This window comes from Penicilliopsis zonata (assembly GCF_001890105.1).
Source record: "Penicilliopsis zonata CBS 506.65 unplaced genomic scaffold ASPZOscaffold_6, whole genome shotgun sequence".
Classification (NCBI taxonomy): Eukaryota; Fungi; Ascomycota; class Eurotiomycetes; order Eurotiales; family Aspergillaceae; genus Penicilliopsis; species Penicilliopsis zonata.
This window is the reverse complement of record NW_019208916.1, coordinates 184837-210429: the sequence shown is the minus strand read 5'-3', so window position 1 is coordinate 210429 and position 25593 is coordinate 184837. Positions and strand designations below refer to the sequence as shown.

At 53.3% G+C, this 25593-nt stretch overlaps 10 protein-coding genes across 10 annotated transcripts; 4 read left to right on the top strand and 6 right to left on the bottom strand.

Moving 5' to 3' along the window:
• Nucleotides 1-64: 64 nt before the first annotated feature.
• Nucleotides 65-2002, bottom strand: ASPZODRAFT_131790 (hypothetical protein). The gene has a single exon (XM_022722839.1). The coding sequence runs from the start codon at nt 1882-1884 to the stop codon at nt 214-216; it is 1671 nt and encodes a 556-aa protein (XP_022581397.1). The 5' UTR covers nt 1885-2002; the 3' UTR covers nt 65-213.
• A 120-nt stretch (nt 2003-2122) lies between these two features.
• Nucleotides 2123-3586, bottom strand: ASPZODRAFT_131789 (hypothetical protein). Its single transcript, XM_022722838.1, has 2 exons — nt 2912-3586; nt 2123-2847 (listed from the first exon to the last, which is right to left on the bottom strand). Exons 1-2 carry the CDS (start codon nt 3435-3437, stop codon nt 2300-2302), a joined length of 1074 nt encoding a protein of 357 aa, XP_022581396.1. The 5' UTR covers nt 3438-3586; the 3' UTR covers nt 2123-2299.
• A 70-nt stretch (nt 3587-3656) lies between these two features.
• On the bottom strand, nt 3657-5210 carry ASPZODRAFT_131788 (hypothetical protein). Its single transcript, XM_022722837.1, has 2 exons — nt 4781-5210; nt 3657-4706 (listed from the first exon to the last, which is right to left on the bottom strand). Exons 1-2 carry the CDS (start codon nt 5137-5139, stop codon nt 3806-3808), a joined length of 1260 nt encoding a protein of 419 aa, XP_022581395.1. The 5' UTR covers nt 5140-5210; the 3' UTR covers nt 3657-3805.
• A 322-nt stretch (nt 5211-5532) lies between these two features.
• ASPZODRAFT_64918 (hypothetical protein) lies at nt 5533-6817 on the top strand (the record flags this gene model as incomplete). The annotated part of the gene is made up of 2 exons (XM_022729269.1): nt 5533-5936; nt 5992-6817. The coding sequence occupies 2 exons, from the start codon at nt 5533-5535 to the stop codon at nt 6815-6817; spliced, it is 1230 nt and encodes a 409-aa protein (XP_022581394.1).
• A 232-nt stretch (nt 6818-7049) lies between these two features.
• On the bottom strand, nt 7050-7333 carry ASPZODRAFT_15570 (hypothetical protein; the record flags this gene model as incomplete). The annotated part of the gene is made up of 2 exons (XM_022726240.1): nt 7050-7257; nt 7308-7333. 2 exons carry the CDS (start codon nt 7331-7333, stop codon nt 7050-7052), a joined length of 234 nt encoding a protein of 77 aa, XP_022581393.1.
• Nucleotides 7334-8326: 993 nt separating this feature from the next.
• On the bottom strand, nt 8327-9723 carry ASPZODRAFT_1844409 (hypothetical protein). The gene is made up of 2 exons (XM_022727217.1): nt 9068-9723; nt 8327-8979 (listed from the first exon to the last, which is right to left on the bottom strand). The coding sequence occupies exons 1-2, from the start codon at nt 9366-9368 to the stop codon at nt 8477-8479; spliced, it is 804 nt and encodes a 267-aa protein (XP_022581392.1). The 5' UTR covers nt 9369-9723; the 3' UTR covers nt 8327-8476.
• Nucleotides 9724-11887: 2164 nt separating this feature from the next.
• Nucleotides 11888-13369, top strand: ASPZODRAFT_131780 (hypothetical protein). Its single transcript, XM_022722836.1, has 4 exons — nt 11888-12096; nt 12149-12296; nt 12363-12783; nt 12869-13369. Exons 2-4 carry the CDS (start codon nt 12168-12170, stop codon nt 13306-13308), a joined length of 990 nt encoding a protein of 329 aa, XP_022581391.1. The 5' UTR covers nt 11888-12096; nt 12149-12167; the 3' UTR covers nt 13309-13369.
• A 461-nt stretch (nt 13370-13830) lies between these two features.
• ASPZODRAFT_15568 (hypothetical protein) lies at nt 13831-16315 on the bottom strand (the record flags this gene model as incomplete). Its single annotated transcript, XM_022726239.1, has 2 exons — nt 13831-16032; nt 16094-16315. 2 exons carry the CDS (start codon nt 16313-16315, stop codon nt 13831-13833), a joined length of 2424 nt encoding a protein of 807 aa, XP_022581390.1.
• A 2869-nt stretch (nt 16316-19184) lies between these two features.
• On the top strand, nt 19185-21445 carry ASPZODRAFT_15567 (hypothetical protein; the record flags this gene model as incomplete). The annotated part of the gene is made up of 3 exons (XM_022726238.1): nt 19185-19329; nt 19380-19580; nt 19632-21445. The coding sequence occupies 3 exons, from the start codon at nt 19185-19187 to the stop codon at nt 21443-21445; spliced, it is 2160 nt and encodes a 719-aa protein (XP_022581389.1).
• A 2012-nt stretch (nt 21446-23457) lies between these two features.
• On the top strand, nt 23458-24612 carry ASPZODRAFT_1842508 (hypothetical protein). The gene has a single exon (XM_022727215.1). The coding sequence runs from the start codon at nt 23763-23765 to the stop codon at nt 24444-24446; it is 684 nt and encodes a 227-aa protein (XP_022581388.1). The 5' UTR covers nt 23458-23762; the 3' UTR covers nt 24447-24612.
• Nucleotides 24613-25593: the final 981 nt, after the last annotated feature.

Genomic DNA, 25593 nt, shown 5'->3' with positions numbered 1-25593 from the left:
GATCGTTAAAAGGTGAGGATAAAAATTGGCATGCCCACCATCATGTGATAGGTTGCCCTGTTGGGGTGATTATGTCATGGGCAAGCAAGGACGGCCAGGAGAATAGGAAATAATACGCATTGACCATAGAGATATGTAGGAGAGGGAACTATAGGCAATAGTTTGGAAGTCTAGCTAATGTAGAGTGGCAGCTGTAGTAGACAAAAAAGGCGTCTAGTGTCGGTCGGAGTCTCCCACGGTGTATCCCCTTGCAATGCCCTTGCGCCCCTCGACTACCAGGGTGCTGTCGCGGTCCTCCTCGTACTGCACGTCGCTGCCTAGCCCTGTCCAGGTCCGTTGGGTGTGCAGGAATTCGGCTCCGGGGGAGAGGGTGCCTGCGACCAGGGCCAGGTCGCCTCGGGCTCGCCGTGTCAAGGCCGACGCGCCGGTCGCGCGCGGGGCGGGATCCCGCATCGGCCGGGAATTGGAGACGTAGCGACCGGTCCGGAGGTCAAACTCGGGGGGTGCAGACTCGAAGTCGTCGTCGTTGTCGTCGTTGGTGGTGGTGGTGGTGGTGGTGGTGGTTTCTCCGTTAGCGGCGGTCGGTGGAGGGCCGGGATTTTTGGAGTCGAGAACGGACTGAAAGTCGCTTTGCCAGGCCCCCGTCCAGACCCGCTCGTCATCACTCTGCAGGGCCATCTCCAGCTCGAACGGGGTGATGACAGGCTTCCAGAAGTCCTTGCTGTCGACGAGCGAGCTCTCCCAGCACCCGATGACAATCCAGCCGCCGACTTCACTAAAGTTGGCTACCTTGGCCGCGTTCAGCTTGCCGACCACGAAGAGATAGCTCTTCTTGCCCGCCGCGGCGATCCGCTCGCGCACGTGGTCCACGATGTGCAGGTAATTCTTCACGCTGAGCGTGTTGACCAAGATGCCAAAGACGGGAGCGGTGCTCAGCCGCGTCAGGATGGCGTACCGCCTGCGAAGCGTCGCCGCCGCCGACGCACTCACCACCGAGCCACTGCTGTCCGTCGGGTAGATGTGGATGGCCGCCACTCGCGATGCGAGCGTCAGGAGCAGCGCAGTGGGCGGTTCGGCGATGTGGAAGAGCTGCCAGTCCGCCAGGGACTCTGGCTTCTCCCGCACAGACTGCGGCACGGTGCGATTGGGGATCGCCGAGGCCGGGTCGTGCACCAGCTCCGTCGCAAACACATGCGTGTATCCGTCCTGGACCAGTCGGGCGTGCACGGCAGGGATATGGTCGGCGTAGGGCGCATCGGCGGCCAGGACCACCATGGTCCCCCGATCTGGATAGGTGGACTGGAACGCCGCAACCAGCGGATCCAGAGCCAGTTCGCGATGCGTAAAGACGTAGATCACCGGCAGTCGAGCCGTGGGCGACAGACACGACCGGCCGTAATGCACCACGACGTCGGCGTTCACATGTTCGGCAGCCACCTCATCCACGCAGCAGGTCCCGTACGAGGTGTCGGCCAGGATGTAGAACTGGGCCGGACCGTCCCTGTCACTGACGTCCAGACGGTCTGCAGAGCGTACCAGCTCAGCTGCTGCCGCATCCCCGGCATCCCCCTCTCCAGACCCATTCTCTGCAGTATTGTTCCTGTCCTCGCTCCTCCCTCCTCCCTCCTGGACCCCGCGACTGAGCAGTTGGAACACCCGCGGGGCGTCCGGCAGCATCTCATCCGGAAACTGCAGGGCAATCCGCTTATACCGCTCCCGTCGGATCTCCTGCAGCGTACGCTCGATGTCGTAGGTGATGCAGAGCTCGTCGTCCGACAAGCGTGGACTGCCGCTGGAGGTTGTCTCGCGGGCAACCACCGGGTCGGTGGCCTCGAGAAGACGGGTGTCCGGTGTGGAAAGCACCGGTGCTGTTTCTAAAGACATGGCGGAGAGTCAGCAGTTAGTGATCAGTACTAGGCAATCTGTGTCAGATCAATGCTTATTGTGGATTGTGTAGGAGGAGAAATTTTTGTAGATAAAAAATATCACCCCACCACCCCGCTCTGGTAGAGACGGAGGACATTACAGAGTAGATTACGGAGATGATTTGATCTGATATCGACGGACATTTAATTATATATTATGAGAATCTACAGACCCTTGATGGATATGGTTTATTGAATGGTGCAATGGTTTGAATGTGAAATGGGTTATTGAATGGTTTGTTCTAATGTCGATTGTCAATCCCGACCATCTTATAGGACCAAGCATCTCGAGTATAAGAGACATCTTGTCTATCAACACCCATATGTGTAATTCTTTATATACTATCCCACTGTGGAATACTATTTACTATTCCCTACAAGTCCGCTCTCGCCGGCTCTCCCGCCCAAATCCTGCGGATCAACTCCCGGACAGGCGCTCGCTCGATGGGTCGAGGATTCCAGTAGGGATTGCTGACAGCGATATCTGCGGCGCGATCAATGTCCTCTTCCTTCATGCCAAACGCCTTCAGTCCGCGCTGGACCTGTAGTTTGTCCAGAAGCACATTCAGCCCTGTGATGGCGTCCCCTTCGCTTCCCGGGAGCACGGCAGCTAGCTTCTGCAAGGTCTCCGGGATATACGGCGCGTTGTACGCAATGGCATGCGGCAGGACGGCCGTGTGTGTCTCTGCGTGTGGCAGGTTGAAGCTGCCCCCGAGGGTATGGCAGAGCTTATGGTGCAGCGACATGCCCACGCTGCCGAGACAGGTGCCACACAGCCAGGCCCCATACAGAGCATTGGAGCGGGCGGATTGTGAGCTCGAATCTACCACGATCTCAGGTAGAGATGCCGCCAGAGCCCGGGTGCCTTCGACGGCCATCAGATTGATGATCGGGTTCGTGTTGCGGGCGTACAACGCCTCCACTGGAAACTGTTAGCATATGGCACTTTCATTTCATACAAAACTCGAAGAGATAAAGAGAAATACCGGCATGAGCGATCGCGTTGACCCCGCTGGTCGCGCTCATCGCAGGAGGTAAAGTCATAGTCAAGTCGACATCGTAAATGACTGTCCCCGGCAGGATGGCCGGGTCCGAGCGTGTCTTTTTCACCCCCTCCGCCGTCTCGCCCAGGATAGGAGTCATCTCGCTGCCGGCGTATGTCGTCGGGATGCACACATGCGGCAGGCCTGTCCGGACGCTGATCGCCTTCCCCAGGCCGATAGTGCTCCCCCCGCCGATGGAGACGACGGCATCCGCATTGTGAGCCGTGGCAAAGGCCAGAGCCTTGTCCGTGACGTGCGTCGGCGTGTGCATCGTCGCCTCGCTGAAAATCCCCGCCACTTTGCCGCCCAGAACGCTCTTCACCCGCTCGGCCTGCTCGACCTGCTGCGGCGTCGAGAGCACCAGCGGCGCCGTCACGCCCAGCCGGGCGATCTCCTCGGGCAGTTTCTGCAGGGTGCCGCTGCCAAAGACCACGCGGCCGGTGTTGGGAGTGTACTCGAAGGCGTCCATGGTGGGCAAATAACCCCGTGTGGATGGATGGGAATGGGACAAGATGGTCAACCGAAGAGGAGAGACAATATAATATGGAAGGGTTTCGTGAAGCTACCCCACGTCATCCCATCGTGTGGGCAAAACTCTTTGCCGTCGACGGGTTTGTTTTCGGCAATATCTTCTCTCTCTCTATACGGAGTCGAGCATTAATCTATGAAAGGTTTATTATAATTGATCGGAGACTACTAGATGTAGATGTATTTTGGGCGGTATCTCATCTGGTGTTGGTTCCTAGACGGGATAAAGCGGACGTTCATGTTTTATGGAATATTTATTTGATATTAGACATCAAGATCAAACACCATGCCATGCGACTTTTCGTGGATCTAGTCAAGGCCGTGAAAGGCCATGACGTGCTGGCCGCCGCTGCGGTCCTTGCCCTTGTTCCGCTTGCGCTTCTTGCGGTTCTTCGAGCTCCGGCGCTCGCGGTCACTGTCGTCCGAATCCTGCTCATCGCTGTCGTCGTCGCTGTCGCTGCCCAACATGTGTTTGCCTCCAACAGCAGCGTCGTCCTCGTCCTCGTCGCCCTCGCCCACAGAGGCAGCCTCGTGCCAGACCTTGACGATCTGCCCGCCGCCGCTGACCATACGGCCCTCGACATCAAACCCGAGACCAATGACCCCCTCGGTTTCGTCGTGCATGACTTGGGAGACGGGCTTGTTGGCGCCGATCCGCACAAACTTCACCGTTCCGTTGCCGAGGCCGACGGCCACCATCTTGCCCTTACCGAGCTCGTCGGGTACGGCCGTCAGCGTCTCCAGCGTCTCGCCGCCACCGGACTCACGGTGCACGTAGACCCGCTCGTCCTGGTCATCCCACGCCCCCCTTTCCCAAAGCGTCAACACCCCGTTCGCACCGCCTACCACCACCTTCTCGCCCCGGCTGGTCCCGCTAGACGGCAGCCCGCCAATGTATGCCGAGCTGATCAGCTCTTCCTCTTGATCCTCGCTACGGACCAGCACCCCGCGGCGGAGATCCGTCACGGCTAGCGTGGTGCCTCCCGTCGTCACCCATTGCTTGCTGAACCCGGACGTGCTGGTGTCCGAGGCCGGCAAAGGGGTCAGCGACGAGACGTAGTCGTCATGTGGGTGATGGGTCTGTTGCGGCTTGGCAGACACGCGGGAGAAGGGAGTCCGCAGGTCGTATAGGTGTAAAGCACTCGAGTCGGTCGCGAGAAGGAGAGTCTGCGGGGAAAGTGCATGGATGACTGTAGGAGCGTCGATAGATCTGAAGAATCAGCAAAAGGCAAACCCACACCCACAGTACACCCATGAAAATAACATATAGGGGGAAAGACATACCCGTTCTTGGCTAATGGAATGGCAAGCTTGTTTTCAACCACGCCCGTCTCCGCCTTTGCAGCTTTGACCAACCCGTCCGTACCAGCAGAATACAGCGTCTCGCCGTCGAGTCCAAACGCCAGCGTTCGACAGCTGCCCTTGTGCCGCCGTGTCCGCCACATGGTATCAATGTGGCCTGTCCCATTCCTCGACGACGAAGTCGACGCCCCGTCGTCGTCACTGGCCTCCTCTTCGGACGGCAGGCGGAAGGTCTGGACGTGGCCCGAGGCCAGCCCGACAGAGACGACGGGCGCCTTTGGGTGGATGGCCTGCGCGAACAGGTCCGCGGAGAGCGGGAGACTACACACCGTGTCGAACATGGCGAACAGCTATGCAGGGTCTGTCTCAATGGGTGGATGCAGCAATCGATGCCAGACGTTTCTTTTCTCTTTTTTATAATCGTCTTCCGTCCAATCAAGTGGGCGCGCCAGAGCTGAGCTTGGCCTTGCCGACACGGGCCGAAGATCTTCCGGACACATTATTATGTAATCATGTGCATAATCCATGCACGCCGCATACGGACTAGTGCTGCACGTGCTCCTTCCTATCCGATAGTTATACGGCTATCGGCTTCTTATCAGCCGCGCTTCCCATCTCAGCTCAGGCTGCAGCCCAACACAAGGTCGTCGGGACCTGATCGCTCGTTATATTGATTTGATTTGAATACTGTAGGAAAAGACTATATATCCAGTTGTTTCTCTCGTCAATTCGTCATGGCGTGGATCAGCCAAACGGCAGGGCTGCTGTCCGATTCGGTCGCCCACCACCGCCCTCATTTTCCCCTGGTCGCCGTGACGGGCATCTCGTTCACCCTGGGCTTCGTGCTCAGCTCGCTGCTTCAGAAACGTGTGGCCGAACGGGGTGTTTTTTCTTCTCCGCGGGACCGGGTCTTGTTGCAGTCGGACTCCGAGACGAGTACTCTCCCCTTACCCCCCGACGTGCTACCTGGTGCTCGTGATGTCCCATCGCCTTACGGGTCGATACGAGTGTACGAATGGGGCCCGGAGGATGGCCACAAGGTTCTGTTTGTCCATGGGATTACCACGCCTTGCATTGCTCTGGGAGGGGTTGCACACGCGCTTGCGGACCGTGGATGCCGCGTTATGTTGTTCGATCTGTACGTTAAACGGCTTCTTCCGTACCATGGATGCTTATAGCTGAACGGTGTATAGGTTCGGAAGAGGGTATTCGGACTGTCCGACCGACCTTCCCCAGGATGACCGCCTCTTTTCAACCCAGATTCTACTCGCTCTCAACTCGTCGCCCATTGCCTGGACCGGCCAAGGGTCCGGCAATTTCAGTCTGGTCGGGTACTCGCTGGGCGGGGGCATCGCGGCAGCATTTGCCTCGGCTTTCCCGCATCTGCTCTCGTCTCTGGTGCTGCTGGCCCCGGCCGGCTTGATCAGAGACTCACAGATCAGCTTCTCGTCTCGCCTCCTCTATTCCAACGGGCTGGTCCCCGAGAGCGTGCTGGGCTACCTGGTCGGCCGGCGGCTGCGCGCAGGTCCACTCATCAAGCCCAAGCACACCAAGCTCAGCGCCTCTGACGCCCTGGCCGAGGAACTGCCCTCGCAGCCTGCCGCAAACACCACAAACACCCAGATCCTCTCCCGCGCGTACCCGCACATCACCGTTCCGGAAACCGTGCGGTGGCAGGTCAACAATCACGCGGGCTTCGTCCACGCCTTCATGTCCAGCATGCGGCATGGCCCCATCCTGCAGCAACGCCAGTGGGCCAGTTGGTCGCGGCTCGGCGAGTTCCTTTCCTCGCAGCGCACCCTGCCGCCCGCTGAGCAGCGCGCTCGCGGTCTCCCCAGCGACAAGGTCCTCATTCTCTGCGGCTCCAACGACGTCTTGATCCTCAAAGACGAGTTGTGCGAGGATGCTGCCACCGCCCTCAAGGGTAATGTGCAGTTCGAGTACATTGACGCCGGGCATGAGTTCCCCAGCACCAAGTACGAAGAAGTCGCTCAGTACGTGTGGGACTTGCTGCAGTGAAACATTCTTTCATCATTTTTTTTCCCTATTCTGTCTGTTTCCTCCATTGAGTACTTTCCATCCTTATTCCTTCAATGCCAATTTCTCTTAGTTCACCGGATACATGCCCGCTCGATACAGTGAGAAACCCTGATAGACATTAATTGATAGAAATCTATTTATTGTTCTTCTCTTCTTTAAAAGATATCCCTTTCTTGCCCACCCCAACCCCCCCATGACCGATCGACCAGCCTTACTTCTTCAGCATTGCGTCCACGTCACGCAGCTGACTGCTCAGCCGCGACGCATGCGCAGACCGGTCCTGCATCCGCGCGCGCGCAAAGTACGGCTCATCCGCGGCGCCGGACTGCGCGAACCGCTCAACGCCGTTCTGGTGATTCTCGCCGGGGAGATGGCGAAGGTTACCGGCGTTTAGGTTGTTGTTGGTGCCACTGACCGCGCTGGATTTGTCAGATGGAGGATCCCCTCTGGAGGAGGATAAGATACTTACTTGGTAGTTTTCTTGGTGGAGGACATATTCGAGATTAAAAAGGGCTTTTCTTGGAGAGATCTAGGTAGAAAGGGGCAAGGATCAAGTCGAATAGATCTCAAGATGGTGATGATGATGATGATGATGATGATGATAATGATCAACCCTACCGGCGTTATAGGTCTTTATATACACTCAAGGATTCGCAAGTGACCACCAAAGCAGAACGACTGCTCTGCTCATGACGTCTGTGACGAAAATCAGATCCAAGAATGGAGCAGCGATCAGGAAGAGCCTTGCGAAACGAGACAAGCCAGGCACGGTGCAACGATCTTCATTTCTGCGTTGTTTAGCACCGAGGGCTCGGTTTTACCAGGTGCGTTTCCATTCCCTCCTACCGGCTGGATTTTCTTTTTCCGCTTGTTCTTTCCCCGGATGGGCAAGCCCATAATGACGCCCATCTCTTAGCGAGGCGTGAGGCCCAAGTTCGGGGGAAGTAGATCAGGCACCGGCCGAGTCAACCTCGAGATGGGTAGAGGGCCCACAACGTGAGATGCAGACCACCGCATGGCTGCAGGGATGCAACTCTTCGGTGGACACTGCACAATCCCGCAACACTGCTCTGAGGGGGGGGGACGGTTCGCGCAGGGGGGTAGACCCGGATTTGCAGAGCCATGCTGTGCCACACGAACGCCAGTCGGCATGTGTTTCAAAGGACCCATGTGGAGGCCATCCATCCGATCGAAGGTTCGCGGCCATGGCTGAGCCCAAGCAACAGAAGCAGGGGTCGAAAAAGCTGAAACGTTGATTCTGTGGGACACCAGCCCTACATAGTACATACTACATAGCACATAACTAGTACATAGTACATAGTACATAGTACTAGTCATAGTAAACTAGTAGGTATGATAGTTAGTGGTTGTTAGTAAAGCTAGCACTGCATGCTCATTAGTTACCAGTCCGTCAAAGCTCCAGGGAATCGGAACAGTCTGGACCAGGGCCTCGAGCCTCGTCCTTTCCGGGCAGTACGAGAATAGTACCTAACCTTCCCAGGCATCGTATTTGTGTCGCTGCTCGAGCGAAATGACGACAATCAGGGGACGTTACGCTCGTTCGCACGTTGAGATTGAGCGAGAGCGAGAGCAAGAGCGACAGGACAGGAGTCACGTCTTCGGACTCACAGGACAGGGTCACATGATAGAGCAGCGTTCTTTCCCCCCCCCCTGACGGTCTTGGCATCTCTTCTTCTGCAACTCCTTTCCATGGCGATATTTGCTTTTTCTTCTCGGATCCGGGCATTGATCAGCAGCAATTTCTAGAGGGTTTGCGTCCGCGTGCCTTTGCTTCTTCCCAACGCATTCTCTTACTGATGCTTTTTGTCGGGCAGGGGTCCTCCTCGTCGATGGTTGCAACAGACGTCCTGTCAGAGCATACCCGCATTCCTCGGAGATTTCACGGGCCCTGCCTTCTCTACGCCTACCACCCGGCTGTTCAAGCCAGGTACCTAGGTAGATAGAGCCATTGCCGGGTTGAAAAACCAGGGTGGGTCTCTCCATATGCATGCAGCATGACCTCAACGTTGCTACTCCGTATCCAAGGCCGTGAAGAGCCGGAGGGGTGGAGAGGGCTGGTTCGGGGATGAGTGAATTTGCTGGGGTGGTTCCTGAAGGCGAAGATCTTCGTTCACGCGAAAGGCAGTTTTGTTTCAAGATGCCCTGCATGGATAATCTTCCCCTTTCCCTTCCTTCCCCCCTTCTAACACTGTCAACTGTCACACAGACAACGCTGCACGTGCGGAAACTGGATGTGTTTCAGGATGGGAGAAGACTGGCATGCGCTCGCCTCGACATCACGGCCAGGATTCGTAGGATGTCCATGCACATTGGCGTAAAGTTTACCAGGACACTGGATAACGGTGGCTTGCTTGGCACACAGCACTACGTGCAATATACGAACCGCGCTGGGCCATGGAATAAAAAAAGAAAAGAAAGAAAAAAGCAGCACTGCTACCTTTGTCCAAGAGGACCGTGTCGGCTCTAGCCAAGTACGTACTATGTACTCCAGGCTAAGCGTTCTCTTCATCTCGGTTACTGGAATTGGTTACACAAACGCCTTGCGCCTGACAATCCTTTTACCCAAGTTACACATGGCCCATGTGTTGGGCCGCAAATATACATGACGATATAATTGGCAACAGAGTCTCCTGTCATCCCACGGGATAAGGGTGCAGGCTGGTCAGAGCTCCCATAACCCAGGGACTGCGCGCATCTTGGGAAAATTCGCCTGATTAGCAGGATCTGAACTTGAACTGGTCTCCGCGGACCGCGCCCTCCGTACGAACTACCAAAGTACTTGTGACCTGGCAGTGAACAGATTCGATCAGTTTGCAGGTCATATGATATCCCTAACTTAGATCCCACTGGAAGCGCCAGCAAGGGATTTTGCAATGGGTATTTTGAGATGGTGAATGAATACGAACCTATGGCGGACTAGTACCTCACGCGCTCGTTTCTCTCTACCAACATTGGGACTTGCAGGCAGAACCAACAATGGGATTATTGACTTCTGCAACGCTCCCATTGCTCGCAGCAGCTCACTGCTTCGAGTTCCAGGCTACCGGTGCAACATATTCTGATAGGTGCCCCCCCCCCCCCCCCTGGACAGGACAGGACATACACTTCCAATTGGTCTTGTTGTATACAGCTAGAATATAGGTTATTCACTGAACCTAGGCCAGCCGCAAGAAATGATACCATGGTCCAGACAGACGGACAAGTCCCTGAACTTTGTGCAGCTAACGAATTGACTAGTACCTACTACCCAGTACCTAGCACCTAATCCCTAGTCGTCGGTACCCAACTCATTTGATCCGGCGCTAAAAAAGAACTAGATTGACGGCGACTCCGTGGAAACTGCTTCAAGATCTGCCGTATTTGAGTTTTACTCTTCGACTTTCTCACAGTTGGCCATGAAGCACTCATGTGAGATACGCTTTTGCACTACATGCGACGGTGACTTGTCCAGAATGGAAATGCATACTTTGCCACGCAAAGCTTATCTGAATAGCTATGGATTATCGAGAAGAAAGGATACCCTGCGCCTCTGCCGTCTATGCAGGCATGCCGAACCCGGGTTATACTCTATAGAGCCACCTAAAAAAATATATATCCATCAATGACGCGCGTTCAGCTATTTCCCAGCGATCTGGTGCAAGTGAGATCCACTGTTCCATGAACGTTGCTTTTGAATCGTCTAGTTTAGTGTCGGCCGTAGCATAACAGTCCTGCTTGTTTATGCCGCAGAAAAGGAGAGAAAAAAAATAGGCTTTCAGGAGTAGTGGCGAAGCACAGCATAACTCATGCAGATGTCTACTACATAGACCTACATAGTAGTAGTACTGCGACATAGTCCTTCGTACTATACTACTAGGAAGATAGGGTATCCCTGTCAACCAAAGGCCGAACCACTATCCCGTAGCCGACGACCTTGCAAGAGCCGGCAGAACAAAGACATGGCTTACAATGGCATTCATTAACGCCTCGGCTATTTGGGTTGTTTGCGATATGATAGTAGAGGTAGTAACTATGTAGTATGTACAAGTTAGTATGTACTATTGACCGACATGCAGCAGAATAATACCTAGTTGAGTAGTCACTGAATTGAAGAAATAATCCCTACAGCAAAGACTTACCAACCGACGCAGCCGGACAAGATGATCCAATCTAACCGATGGCAAGATACGGAGAAAATCTCAGAGAAGCAGGGAGAAGAGCCGACTCGATCGGGAAAGCCGATCTCGCCCTGCGCCACCATCCATGCCGGTCGGAAGTAGTGAGTGTGGCGTGTGTGGCAGGGGAGCTGGAGCTGGAGCTTGAGATGAGATGAGATGAGATGGGATTGCGCGATATTTCCCTTTCCGGGTGAGGCGGTTGCGCTGGATACCCGCCGGGGTTATTCGGTTAGGAGCAGAGGATGAGGAGGAAACTGTCTCGGTGTACGTCGAGTGGCGACCTTCCTGGGTGGGATGTGGCTTGGTTTTTTTTTTTTTTTTTTTTTTTTTTTTTTTTTTTTTTTTTTTTTTTTCCCGATAGATAGAACTGACAGAGCGTGCTTCAGCTACACCAGCGCCGGGGAAGAGGGAAGGAGAGGCGATTTGGTTCAGGGGGGGGGTGTTTAGGCAGTAAGTGGCTGGTGAGAGGAGAGCGAGGAGGAATAGGAGTCATATGCCGGTGTATATGACAAGCAATTATAGCAGGTTGACCTTGAGCTTAGAAGGAAGCCTGGTTGAGATGGGAGTGCCTGGAAATGGGTGCCTCAGGCGCTGTTATACTTCGGACGGAGGACAGTACTCTACCCTTATTTTAGAGGTATGCACTCGAACCAGCAGTTAACTGGTAGATGACGGATCGATGTGTATGGTCTAGTAATCATATAGACAATAGAAGTATTCAATATAAGGAAACAGCGTCTAGATGGTCCAGAGGATAAGCATGGATGAGCATATATATATAATCCGAGCGAGTCGACCGTCCAGGTCACGTGAAGCCGCCATCTTTCCGCGGCCAAAAGACAACCACGTCCTTTTCTCCTCAGCACCACCAACAGACCATTAGACAGCCTGCGAGATAGGCTCCATCACGTTTAGTTTCATCCAGTCGCCCTTTCTTTTGATACCAATGGATGTCCGACGCTTCTAAACAAGCTGGCCACCACGGAATATCGAGGCGGGGCAGTGCCAACGCAGATAGATAGGCACTGTAGAACAGTACTCAAGTACGAGTGCTTCTAACGTTATTGGCTCTTTGCTGGAGTATACCATTTAATATCTCTGCCGTACCATATAGCTTGGCTAACTTGTTCAGAATCCCATATATGCATGAAATGCCCACCAAGATGGATCAAGCATCAACAAGTAGCATCCAACAAGCTATCTGGGAAGGACGACTTCCCTTGGAAATTGTCCTCGCTCCTTCGGAAAGCCGAGTGTATGATAAGACAGATCCATATTTGGTGGGCATCCCCTAGAATCAAGAGAGAGAGAGAGAGAGAGGCCAGAAACATATCTAAACATGTCAGATCTCCTATCACCGCATATCATATCTCCCCTCGCTACTACCGCGACTGCACGCCTTCTTCTCATCCTCACTGATCGACCCCTCGTCGCAGCCGCACGAGGGATGGTTTTCGTTCGAAAACGTGCCTCTGAAATGGCACTATCCCGTCGGTCTCCTGTACGACCTGTACGCCGGGGCCGAGCCGGCCTCCAAGGGAGGTGGTGGTCTCGATGAATCCGACGCCCAAGCAACCCTCCCGTGGCGGCTAACCGTCCATTTTTGCGACTGGCCGCATGAGGATCTCGTCCAGCTAGACGCCGCGGGGATGGTCATGAACGACGCCTTTATCAATAGCGTCAAAGAGGCGGATTTCCTCCGTAACGGCACCGCAAAGGGGATCATGAGTCTTTCCAAGGAAGATTCGTCAGGATTATGGGAGGCTGTTCAGGGAGGTACTACGCTCTTTACTCACAATAAATACAAAAAAAAAAAAAAAACATCAAAAGGATGAATGATTCAAGGCTAATATTTCAGTGGATCTACCCTCCTTCCGACGAATCTCAAACATCCTCCTCCCACCCACAAACCAACCGTTCCGCAACGTCCCCATCCGCATCTTCCTCCCCTTACCACCAGACACAGGCGCCCCCTCGTTGAAAGTCTTCCAATCGCCCTTGTCGCCCTCCATCGCCGTCTCAAACATGACAGCCAGCCATCTCGGCCTCAGCCTCACCCTCTCCATGGCCCGTCACAATAGCAATAACAGCCCCTCCACCCAGTCGCAGACGGTAGGCACCGCCTTGCACGCCTTGCTCCCCAATCTCTTCCCGAGTCGTCGCACCCCAGTCCTCGCCAACCCGGTCCTTCACGGGGCTGTCCTGCCCATGTCCGCGCCGGTCGAGGAGGTCGTCCGGTGCTCTGCGTATGGAGACGGGTGGGCATATATTGTTGTCCGCATGGTGGGGTAGTACTACTTCTGTTCACTGTCTAGCCTAGTATCTACAAATTCAAATCATTAAGCTTACTACACTACTTCCAAATACGAGGTTAAGTAAAGGTTAAGGTAAGTAAGGTAGTATGTATATTCGACCCGAGTCGCTAATGTAACTAATGTAAAACAGAAGGCGCGAGCCTTCACCTGGAACAGGAAACCCATTCTAGCACATGCCATTTTTGGACGGAAAAAAGTAGATGCAATCGCCCAGGGGGAATCATCTGAATAGAAAGAAAAAGGACAGGTCATTTCAACACATGAAGATTAGTAGTAGCCGTATATCCGGCACCGGAACCGTAAAGTATGTCATGAAGATTCATCATGTCGTCAACGTCGTAGCTGGTGAAGCTGTTTTGATATAAGAAAAATGCAGATACAAAGAAAAATGCCTTGGTCATGATCATAAATGGAGTGGAGAGTAGAGAGTATTCCACTGATTGAATGGAGAGGAGAGGAGAAGAGAAGAGAAGAAGATAAAAAAAAAAAAAAAAAAAGGCTAAACAGGACTGCCGTTCATGTTAATCTCGGCACCGCTGTCCCGGGCTCTCTTAATGGTCTTGGCGAGCATCAACTCGCGCATCCATTCGAATCGTTCCTCTTTGGAGAGGACGGAGAAATGGTGCGACTTTCCGTTACTGAAGAGAGACTTCAAGTCGGAGCCCGAGGACAAAGGGGAGGAAGAGGAGGAGGAAGAAGAAGAAGAAGAAGAGGAAGGACTGGCCGATGGGATGAGAGAAAAGGCAAAGGCGGATTCGCCCGGGATCATCTCCTTGCGCTTGAGAACCGTCTTCTTGAATGCGGCTGTCAGCTTGGAGCTCGAGGGCTGCGACGAGCATGCCACCGCGTAGTCATCGATGTCGATGTACTCGAGGGCTTTGGAGTCGCGTCGGAAGGCTTGCTCGTCCGAGTACATGGCCAGCTGTGTTCCCTTGAGCGCAAAGTGACGTTCGGCCCATTCATGACGCAGGAGACGGGTGGTCTTGCGCTTCTTCATGGGGCCGTTGATGGCCACCTCAGTGCCACTTTTGGTGTCGACGACCAGCTTGGGTCGGCAAGAGGTGGCAACAACAGCAGTAGCCACGCGTGGGTTCTGGTCAAGGTCGTCCAGGGAGAGAACCTGGCCTTCATCGAGACGCTCGAGGGATCGGAAATGCTGGCTCTGGTGGGAGACGTTGCGATGATGACGGTCCGTCTTGGTCGAGGCCGGGCGCGAAATGGGATCGGGCCCGTTCAACTTGTGTCCTCCAAAGCGCATGTGGGGGGGCACCGACTGAGCAGCGTCGCGAGCGATCGGGGTGACCGGCGCGGTTGTGACTGGCATCTGCACATCGGTTTCTGAGAACTGGGTATGGAGGTAGAGTGGATCGGGTCGGTAATACTCAGACGGGGAGCAGAAGGGGCTGGACATCGCGGGCGACGGCCCTTCAGTTTCGGCGATTGTTGCTGCTGCCACCGATGACGACCGCATGAAGGCAGACTTCCTGATGGCCGACGAGGGAGTGGCTGATCGGTGGGTAGAAGAAGGGCAAGGGGAGCAGGTCACATTGAACGCCGCAGACTGGGTGTTTGGGATCTGGAGTTTGGGCAGATGGCCCAGATTGGCCGCGAGATGCGTGCCCGTCTTGGCTGGGACGACTGGCTCAAAGCTGGCAGCAGACACCAAGGGTTGCGCCACTGGTTGGAGCTGACTGACATGCTGGAAGCTCAGGAAGTGACGGACATTCTCTTGGGGGTCACGGGGGGCGGGCATTCCGTTCAGCTTCTCTTCCGAGAGGCGGAAGTCGGGCGTTTGCCCTGGCCCCATCACATCCGAGGAGGCGACAACGGACAAGGTTCCATCGGTCTTGAGCGTGGAAGGAATGCCACGAGCCATGTCGGACGACAGGTCAAGGGGAGCAGGCTTATCGACGAAGGTGACCGATCCATTGAAAGGCTCGATGGGTAGTCCGCCGGTCATGCGAGCCAGTCTCGCCTGTTGCTTCTGCCACTTGCGGCATCTTTCACCCTTGGAGCACTTGTGGATCTTTGGCAAGTACTGTTCGATAGCAACAATTGACGCTGAGTCGTCAGGAAGGATTTGCTCTTCCTGCCTAGACTCGCGCCGAAGAACCTCGGGCCGGGTCACCGGGGCCGGGGTTGCGTTGGTGCTGGCGTTGTTGTAGTCATCGTCAATGATGTCGATCTCATATGGGGGCAAGTCATTCGGCAAGACCATGATATGGTCACGGAGCTGACTGATCTCATTTAGCAAACGATGACGCTTGCCAAAGGACCGGATGTCCAGTTCTTTGAGGTCCTCGGATTGCAGCTCGAGGAGGATGGCACCGGAAATGTCGTTGATGAAGAATCGCTCGACGACCGAGGAGTCAAAGCCAAGGCTCTGAACCCACCGGACAACCTGTGCCGGGGTCCAGTTGGCAACGTCCGATCCAATCTCCTCGATGGAGGTACGCTTCTGCTTGGGTGCCTTTCGATCAGACTGAGGGAAGGTGGGGAAGGTCGGGGTACGCTGGAGCATGATATCAACGTCCAGAAAAGACTGCATATCCGAAAAACCAGCCGAATGCCGGAAAAGGTGCGGGCCCTCGGGTCCTTTGATCTGCTTCCCATCGAAGCCGAAGTGGAAGGGATCCAGCTCTGCCAGACGTGGAGTCTTGATGTCCGGCGATGATGCCGACGAGACACTACCACTTGCAAGCTGGAGGGGGTAATGTTAGCCAGGACGTTTTACAGTATCAGGAAGAAAGAGAAAAACCTACCATTTGGGGGCTTTTCTCCAGATCACCGACGTCGGACTCGGCATCGGAGTCGAAGATCTCAGTAGCATTGGACGAGGGGCGGGGAAGGGTAGTGCGAGGGAAGAGGAAAGCGGACTTCTTAGAGGTCTCAATCATGGAGATTGCTTGTCTATCCTTTGAATTGGCCTCTTCCCGGAGGAATAGGACCATTGGGTCCACGGAGGGGAGGCGAGTGTCAATCATTGTGTGTGGGGGGGGGGGAGGCACTGAAGGGAGCCACCCAAGCTCTCTTTGCCTAATGCAGGATGATTGACGAGCTTAAATATATAACCTTGAGAGAGGAAAGGTTATATATATTCCTATATAACTATCATATGGTTCAATTGACCATATACTAGTATAAAGGAAAAAAAGGTAGGGAGAGAGAGAGAGAGCAAGAAGAGGTAAATCCCCCGGGGGGGGGGGTTTTATGTATCGGACAAAAAGAGCTCTGGGATATTTTTGGATATGGCCTGCAGACTCGAATGTGACGAATTGACAGTTCGAGTGCATCGTATGTCTGTGACTTGCACGACCCGACGGTCCTGCAGGGCGGTTGGGGTGCATCTCTCGGCGAGGCGGCGATCGAGGGCTCTGATCCACCAAAGAGAAGAGCGTTGAGGTTGGAGCGGAAAGTGTGTGTGAATTTCCAGCCACTGCTGGCATGACGAGGCAGGTTCGGCCGGTGATTCGACGAGGGGGAAGATTGTCAGACAAATTGGGCCGGGATGAGGTTGAGCAGGTCGAGGCAGTTGAGGAAGGTGAGTGGCCGGCGGAAGGAAGAAGGGCGGCAGTCACATTGGCACTAATGCAGAAGGAAGAATTAGGGGCGATAAATATAGCTCTTTTGGGGGGGAATTAGCCTGTTTTGCCATTAATACGCGATTAATTAGGGGTGTTTATATGACACTCGGTAAATGAGGGGTAGCCATGTTACTGTGGTACACTTGTCGTTAACTAATTACCTAGTAACTAACTACTAGGTAGTTACTAGATCACTCAGATTTACCGTTAATAATGCTGGAATAGGAAAAAGCTCAATCGAGTCACATGCATTGAAAAAAGAATTGAAGAAACCCCGGCCAATTGGACTCGAGGGACGGAGTACGAGGGAAGGTTAGTAGTGAGGTACTACCCAATCCATATACGAGTACTAGGTCAGGTAGGTACCTCTCACCGTGCCCGTATGTAGTACCTACGGAGTAGACTACCTGGTAGGTTAGGTAGGTACACTGGAAATGATTTCTTACGTACCAGTAAAGTAGCTTACGTAGCTACTAGGTAGTATCTTTTTCGACGAGTGTACTCCGTAACTATGGAAATCATATCCATCATTCCTGGGTATGAATATATCCCGCGTGCACGGGCTACATACACGATCATCACATCACATGCATAATCTAATTTCAGTATTTATACAAGCAATATCAATTAGATTTTTAATCATTATTATTATTTATCAACATTAATTGTGCCAAGTGAGAGATCTTATAGTTACTACTAGTACTTGACTAGTTATACGAATCCATTCTACGGAGTATAATATAGTCAAGTAGGCAGATCAAAATAGTCTGTAATAATCTGTAATAATCTGATCTAGAATAAGATAAAAGCCCTCACATGATCATTGCTTATGGCGTCACAAACCCCGAACGGTTCGGCTCCGGAGCATGTCGGTCTATCACTGTCACACCGTCTTTGCAGATGAGGACCTGTCAGGATTAGAGTATAGATAAATAATCATATGAGAGATCTATTCCATAGCTACGGAGTATATTTATGATAGATAATGATTAATGATACTAGTATTGTGCTACAACAAGAGATGACTAGGATCTGGCATAATAGACATGTAGATGTGGAAGACAAGTATATGTATAAGAGATACGGAGTAGTTATAACTTGGGTATACTATATAGTATAGTTATAGCTCAAGTGGCTGGTAGCTGAGCTGAGCCTGGCAGGTGACAGTAAAAATCAACCTTGGAACACTAAACTAGTTGGTATTAGCAGTAGATACTATGGAATAACTAGTGGACTATGTACCTAGTACAAATACTCCGCAAGAGAGGTATAGTATGCAAGATGAGCAGAAAATCTCCCTGTAGGTACTAGTATATATCACTAAGAGACTCATATATTCTATTCTATAGAGATTATACTATAATCATTGTCTAGATTCTACTCAACCAAGTGAGGTTTACTATGGTTCTCTCCCCTCATCGACCGAGTACCCCATACTACCAATTAACCAATTAACTAGTTACTACCTATCTACTGGCGTTAATTGTTGCTAATTATGTCTGGTATCAATTTCTAACCGCCAGCATGGAGTGAGTAACACTATTAATAGAAAAACAGACTACATCCAAATGAGGGAAATTAAGGTGGTTAATGGCGGCTAATTTCCCTTCTTAATGTTGCTAATTAGGGGTACATCTTATCTGTATACGATTTATTGGCTGTCGTCGTCTGTCTCTTCCGAACTTCATCTTCTCGACCATCCATTGACATCCACAGATTCAAAGCTTGGCATGCACATCGACCTGCTCCCATCACATCACGAAAAACAGACCCCCGTCTACGCTCTCTGGTTGGCCGCCATGACTCATTTCCATCTCTGCACTCTCTGCACCTGTCCGCCAATCGTCACCCGCGTCAACATCCTCGCCTATCACCGTCGAAATTCTTCTCTCTCACGTCTCTCCCCCCCCCTGTCACGACGTGCAACCATGGCTGGTCGTTCGTTAGCCTGTCACTCTCCACCCGGACCGGACCATCTCCAGGGATGCTTTTACCCCCTCTGCAAGCCTAAATTTGGAGCCAAACAGGGTAGAGAATGAGGGGGGCCGGGAAACGAGACGATGGCTAAGAAACGAGCTGCACCGATCGCCGCGTTCGCATGGGGACAAAAAATAGAAGCAGAGCAATCCTCCGGCTTGATTCATCTAAAAGCCTCGATCTACCTCTTTTAAAACACCTATCTCTTGTACCTATCTCTTGTACCTATCTAGAACCCTACCTCTACAGCCTACTTACACTCACAGGCATACACTATCACAGGATACACACCATGCCAACAAAACCCCCCGTGCAGACCAAAAAGGTCGCAGTCACGGCTGGCGCGAAGACGGTCGACGTCAAGACGGGCGCGCAGGCGCAAGCCAAGTCGGAACCGGCCGAAAAGTCAGGCAAGATGCACAAACGCTCGCGATCTGGTATGACACTCTGGTAATGAATAAATCTGGTTTCCCTCTCTGATTCCCAGGCTGCTTCACATGTCGTCTGCGCCGCAAGAAATGCGACGAAGGTCATCCAGCCTGTCGGGCGTGTACCAACCTCTGCGTCAAATGCGAATACAAGCGTCCGATGTGGTGGGGGAATGCAGAGCAGCGCAGGATCCAAAAGGAACGCATCAAGAATAAGATCCGCCAGACCAAGATGTTGGAAAAGAGTAACTCGTTGCAGAGTAGGTCATACCTACCTTCCACTCTTGAAATCTTGTTTTCTGACAAAACAGACCAAATGAACTCGGCTCGCGCCCTCTCCCTCGATCATCATGAGCACAGTCTCCATCGCCCGCCGATCTTCAATGAGCCGTATGATCCGTTCGCCTCTCACTTGCCTACCCCATCGTTCCAGCCGCATTATGCCCCGTACGAGGTGGATGTGCGGACGGAACGCCAGATGTTTGTCAACGATGTGCCCTTGTGTCATGACTCGTCGGTTTCCTCCTTCAGCGCCTACGGTCCGCCGCAATTGCATGCGACGCTGCCGAGTTTCCCTGGGGACGAATGGCTTCATGAAGAACTCTTTGGTGGTAACAGCAGCAGCAACAACAACAACAACAACAACAACAACGCCGCCACCACCGCCGCCACCACCGCCGCCGCCGCCGGCGCGACGTTCATCGATCCCACCCTGCAGGATAACTCACAATTGTCCTTCTCGTCGCTGCAGACCACCATCCCCGTCGACGACCACGACCGGCCGTTACTCGACCACTTCATCGACAACGTGCTGCGTCTCATCTTCCCCATCCTGGAGGTCCACCAGCAGGGACCCGCGCGGGCGCGGGCGATCCTCAGCTCGCTGGAAACCAACCGGTCGTACCTGCACTGCTGTCTGAGCGTGTCGGCCATCCATCTCAAGACCACCGCCGGGTTGAGTGCCGACCAGATCGATCACGACATCATGCGCCACCGCTACGAGGCGGTCGCCCAGCTCTGCCAGGCCCTCAACCGCGACACAGACCACGAACACATCCTCGACGCCACCCTGGCCATGATCTTCTTCCATTGCTCCGTCGGCGCCCCGGACGACTACCTCCCTGATATCCCGTGGAACGAGCACTTCCAAGCCGCCTCCAACCTGGTCACCAAGCTCGACCTGCCCAACGCGCTAGTGCAGTGCGGGGGTGTCAACAACAAGACCGCCAGCAGCAATGGCAGCAGCAGCAGCAGCAGCAGCAATGGCCTTGTGACGGCCCCCTTTAGCATGTCGCTGACCTCGTGGATCGACATCCTGGGCGCGACGATGATCGGCCAGACCCCGCAGTTCGCCCACACCTACCGCGCCAAACACCTTAGCGGCACCTCGTCCGGCCTGCGCGAGCTGATGGGCTGCGACGACCGCGTGATGTACCTCATCTCGGAGATTGCGTGTCTCGACTCGCTCAAGGCCGCCCACGCCGTCGACGACATGGCCGTCTGCTCCCATGTCTCCGCCCTAGGTCAACAACTAGAGTACACCGAGCCCGCGGACCCAACGCTCGAAAGCCCCTTTTGCGCCTCGAGCGGTGCCATCCGGCCCGAAGCACTGACAAAGACCATGAGTGCCGTGTTTCGCCTCGCCGCCCGCATCTACCTGTGCAGTCTTGTCCCCGGGTTTGACCGCTCCCAGCCCTCAGTGTGTAACCTGGTGCATGCCCTCGCGGACATCATGACCCATATCCCCGCGGGGCCCTATGGCTTCGACCGTTCGCTCGTCTGGCCTTTGCTCATTGCGGGCGCTTACTCCGTCCCTTCGAGTCCCTTTCGTTCTTTGCTTGCCGATCGTGTCGCCGCTCTAGGCGACCTTGCAGACTTTGGTAGCTTCGGCCGTATGTACATGCTTCTCCAGGAGGTGTGGCGCCTCACAGACGACCCGGAAGAAACGGCAGTTTCTTCTTCTTCTTCTTCTTCTTCTTCTTCTTCTTCTTCTTCTTCCTCCCCTCAGAGGGTCAAGGAAGAATCTCCCGCCTCGGACGCCTCGAGCATGCGCGAGCTCAAGAAACAACATGTTCATTGGCGGGAGGTGATGGGCCGCAACGGATGGAGATACCTGCTCATCTAGATTCCTCTCTTCTTCTTCTCTTCTTCTCTTGTTGATGATAAAAAGCGCATGATGCATGATTTATGGATGGCGTTGATTCTCATCTTTATTATACCATTGAGCATTCGGTTGTTTTCTTTTCTTTTTTTTCTCTCTCTTCTTAGCTGGGAGTCTATTACTGCTAGACAGTAGTCATCTGGAATGTACAAGACACAGTTCAAGCTTTTATCGTTAGATCACTTACATTATTAAAGTATGTCTGTAGTCTTGGCCATCCAAGTACTCTTGATATATTCCTGGGTGAGTGGTCTAACTCAACTACAGTCAGATATATACGACACGTCTATTCTAATTACTTTCTAATTACCGCCAGCCACATCCTGACCCTCGAGCATTGCTTCATTTCATCTCGGCGCTAGGAACTCGTCCATGGCGCAAAGGATTCAACCACCCTCTCAGGCATACTGTCTGGGATTGATGCAACACCTGGCGACTCTTGGTTACCGCTGGCGATGAAAATACGTTGACGCCAGCCTAGATGAGCTGTCTCATGTTGCGTTGTATACTGCTGGAGATTATATGTTGATCCTCGTAGCATACGGTACTGTCACTAAGGACACATCTGAATCGGGCGGCTGCAAGATCAAAATAGATTCAACAAGACACTGCCTCCAGCATCCGTAATTGCGGCGCCTGCTCGATCAGATACATTGTGCATAGATACCTATTGATCCCGCCCAATTGCTTTTTTCAGAGTCAGGGTATGCGCTTCTCGTGAAAATAGACGACAGGTATCATATTGACGCCATCAAGTACGTTCTGAATATTGTATATCTGGCAACGATCTGGCGGCTGCTCTCGACGAGTAGGACGCAATAACATCGCTGCCAAGATATCCGAATGCACTTTCAGCGCTTAAGACTGGCCACGGCGGCACATGGGCGGCGGGTGACTAGGACCCTGAGGTTTCCCATCCTGTCTATATCCATACCAGGCGCCGACAATAGAAGCAAGCGATCGGTTATCATGTACAGCATCACTGTCGGCATGACAACCAGACCGCAAGCAACCACAATTCATGGATTACAGCGCCATGGTGAAGTAAATAGAGGGTATTGATTGGCGATAAGATGATTCCCAGACTTCTCTCCCCCCCCCACCAGCCCCCGGCGCTTTGCGCAGTCTGCAGTACTCGATACGGAGTCAAGCGCGCTTCTACTCCAGACGGTGGGAATGACATGCATAGCAACGACATCTGTTGGATCGACACGGGGTCCGATAACCCTAAATCAATCATCGAAACTCGTGACCTTGTACTCCGTAGGGTATACTGGGATCATGGATGTGGGCCACCTTCCATGGGCGAACCGCCGATGGATCTTCAGGGATACCGCGCGCCTTTCGATCCGAGCGAACCACATGGGCTCTTCAGCAACCCCTGGCCACACAACCACTGGCGGTAAATCACCTGAAACGTTTCTGCGAAGATAGCTAGGGATCGGTTCCCCCCTCCCCTTTTTTTTTTCCTGCTCCTGCCACGGAGATGGTGATGTGATGAAATGGCTGAGGAATCCTGACGCAAATATCGCCCACAATCTGATACAAACTGGCCCCTTCCACCCCCTTTCTGCGACAAGACACTAGTCGCGGGACCTTTGCGGCAGACAAAAGAGCATATAATCAACGGTCAGTCCCCGCTGGCTGACTGACTCGACATCCAACAAACACAGAGCTGGCCGGTCCATTGCTATTGACTGTGTATACCCCCCCCCCGCCCCCCGATTCAGTCGTTTCTCTCGCCGAGGATTTAATTGGAAGATCGCCTGGTGAGGATTGATCGAACCACTGCCAACAGTCAGCCTTTCAAGCCCAACAACCAGCCAAAACGTCAATCGTCGCCGCAGGCCATCCCATCTCCTGGAAACCTTCCAGAACTTTGTCATTCTGTGTTGGGCAAGTGCAGGCAAGCAACCACCTGACCCGGAGGCACATGACTTTTGTTGCTTGTTGGCCTGCTAACCCCAACTGGGTATAGAACGAAATACCGCCGATCAGGTCTTGTACAGTTCCGTATAATACAGCGCATTACCATACCGAGCCGCCGCTCCCTGCGCCGCCCCATATAGATAGGAAGCCACTGCCACTGCCACTCTCCTTTCGTTTGCTCTTTTCATCTCCCCTGCGGCTGGCGTCCTCTCATTGAATTCTTCTTTTCATCCTCATCCTCGTCGTTGCGGGAGAGAAAATATAAGGCAACGAATATTTCCTCTTGCAACCTTTGAATCCGGATTTTTTTGACCATTCTCTGGTCTCTCTTCTCCGTCCCCCCCCAGTCACCATGGCGCCGAACAAGCCAGTGCTCCATCCGCTCAAAACGCCCAAGTCGATGACTTTTCCGTCGGAGCTGAAGGACAAGACCAAGAGCGAGGATAGCAGTGCGACTCCAATCTCGCCGCCGCTGGCGTATACCGAGTTTCTAAAAGCCCTCACGCCCATCTTCACCAGCCCTGTCAGTGCAGGCGGCGCCTTCCCCGCCTTTGCCTGTTCGCCCACCTCGACCCCGTCCAGTGCAACCAGCCTGTCCTTCTCGGCCACAGGCAGCGCAAAACCCTCTTCCTCCTCCTTTTCATCGACCTCTCCTCACTCCTCATCTTCCTCATCATCTGCCACCTTGTCGGGGAAAAATCTCCCCCCGGCGTCACCTGCAACTGCACCCAAGTCGGCCCACTCGGCGAGGCCGGGCCCTCTACGGCGCCTGCGCATTCCACTGTCGGCAGGCTATCCATACTCGCCCACGCTCGAGTCGCCAAGGTCAGCCAGCACACTACGATCACCGTATTCGGCAATCGAGTGGAAGACGCGGTATCTGGAGTCGCAGTCGCCGCGTAGCGCCACCGGCAGTAGGCATGTCAGCGTGCGGCAGGTTGTTACTCGCACCGTGACCTACAAGCGCACGCCGCTTGAGCCGCCACCCAAGGGGAAACGCAGGAAAACGTCAAACGAAGTTGAGGCAGAGAAATAGCCAGATCCAATCCCTCATTATTTATCGCGGGGGAAGGGGAAGGGTTGCGGTCCTAAAATCGGGTTCCTTTGGTCTACTCCATTCGCCATTTCATATCCTTCTTTTTTTTTCTTTCCCTTTTTCAACCCACTCTCATATCTCAGCGATTTGCTCTATCTTTGTTAATGGAGTTCTATTGGGTTTGACCATCGCATGCTTCAGAGCTACAAATGATCTCGAAAAAAAAAAAGACTTGTCCGCGACCTCGCTAGGTACCTACGGTGTGCTCCAGACTGGCTAGAGTCATGAAGGAGGGAATCAAAAGGCTCCTAGGAGGGTCCAAGCGGCATGAATGTTGGGACATCCGTTATTTGGTGAGCGCTTTTGCTACGATTGGTCTGTCTGGATGCTATTTTGGGCGGGTCGGGGGAAGGGACTGGAGTTTATCTTTGGGGGCTTCCATCATATTGGTCGGCTTAGGGACTTAATCTTACCTAGGATAAGCACGGAGTCACAATATAAGTTATACCTGGGTGGTATACCTGGGTAGAATGAAATCTGTCTTGGATACACTTGGCTACCGTCCACTTCCACGAGTCATAGACCTCGACTAGACCCCAATGCTGCCACTGTTGGTTTTTTTTTTTCATTCCTTCTAGCTCCTTTGCTAATAGAATGATCCCGACAGGGTGGTTCCCACGTGTGAGGCACCACGCTGTAACTAATGAGAGGCTTCGTGGAGCCGACGAGCAGCCCATAGCTATAGAATAGTTAGAGACTAACTACTAGGTGTAGACAACACTAAGCCACCGACATGACAAAGGGTAGCTGCTATATATAGATATATATCCTCCACTCAATGGATTCCAACACTAACAATGCTTAATATAGATCTATTTATCAAATATAGAGAGCACTCGGTACTCTAACGAGGCTGTTCAGGTACTGCTAGATGTCTGTAAGAATCGCAGATACCGTATCGTCAGTACGGTACCATACACCCATCCAGACTCCCCCAGCTGTGATTTCATCACACCCTACCTCGGTACCTAAGGTTTTAGGGCCCTCTACTACATACCGCAGTACAGCAGGCCAAATGTGATGGGAGGAGACTGATATTCAGTGGGGCGTAAAGATCAATCTAGTACCAGATTAGAAGCCGGACTAT

Coding starts and splice junctions, on each gene's coding strand:
- ASPZODRAFT_131790 (XM_022722839.1), bottom strand. CDS start 1,884: ATGTCTTTAGAAACAGCACCGGTGCTTTCCACACCGGACACCCGTCTT.
- ASPZODRAFT_131789 (XM_022722838.1), bottom strand. CDS start 3,437: ATGGACGCCTTCGAGTACACTCCCAACACCGGCCGCGTGGTCTTTGGC. Junction 2,848..2,911: donor CAACGCGATCGCTCATGCCG/GTATTTCTCTTT, acceptor AACAGTTTCCAG/TGGAGGCGTTGTACGCCCGC.
- ASPZODRAFT_131788 (XM_022722837.1), bottom strand. CDS start 5,139: ATGTTCGACACGGTGTGTAGTCTCCCGCTCTCCGCGGACCTGTTCGCG. Junction 4,707..4,780: donor ATTCCATTAGCCAAGAACGG/GTATGTCTTTCC, acceptor CTGATTCTTCAG/ATCTATCGACGCTCCTACAG.
- ASPZODRAFT_1844409 (XM_022727217.1), bottom strand. CDS start 9,368: ATGAAGAGAACGCTTAGCCTGGAGTACATAGTACGTACTTGGCTAGAG. Junction 8,980..9,067: donor GTTTCCGCACGTGCAGCGTT/GTCTGTGTGACA, acceptor AACAAAACTGCC/TTTCGCGTGAACGAAGATCT.
- ASPZODRAFT_131780 (XM_022722836.1), top strand. CDS start 12,168: ATGCCCACCAAGATGGATCAAGCATCAACAAGTAGCATCCAACAAGCT. Junction 12,297..12,362: donor ATAAGACAGATCCATATTTG/GTGGGCATCCCC, acceptor TAAACATGTCAG/ATCTCCTATCACCGCATATC. Junction 12,784..12,868: donor GTCAGGATTATGGGAGGCTG/TTCAGGGAGGTA, acceptor TCAAGGCTAATA/TTTCAGTGGATCTACCCTCC.
- ASPZODRAFT_1842508 (XM_022727215.1), top strand. CDS start 23,763: ATGGCGCCGAACAAGCCAGTGCTCCATCCGCTCAAAACGCCCAAGTCG.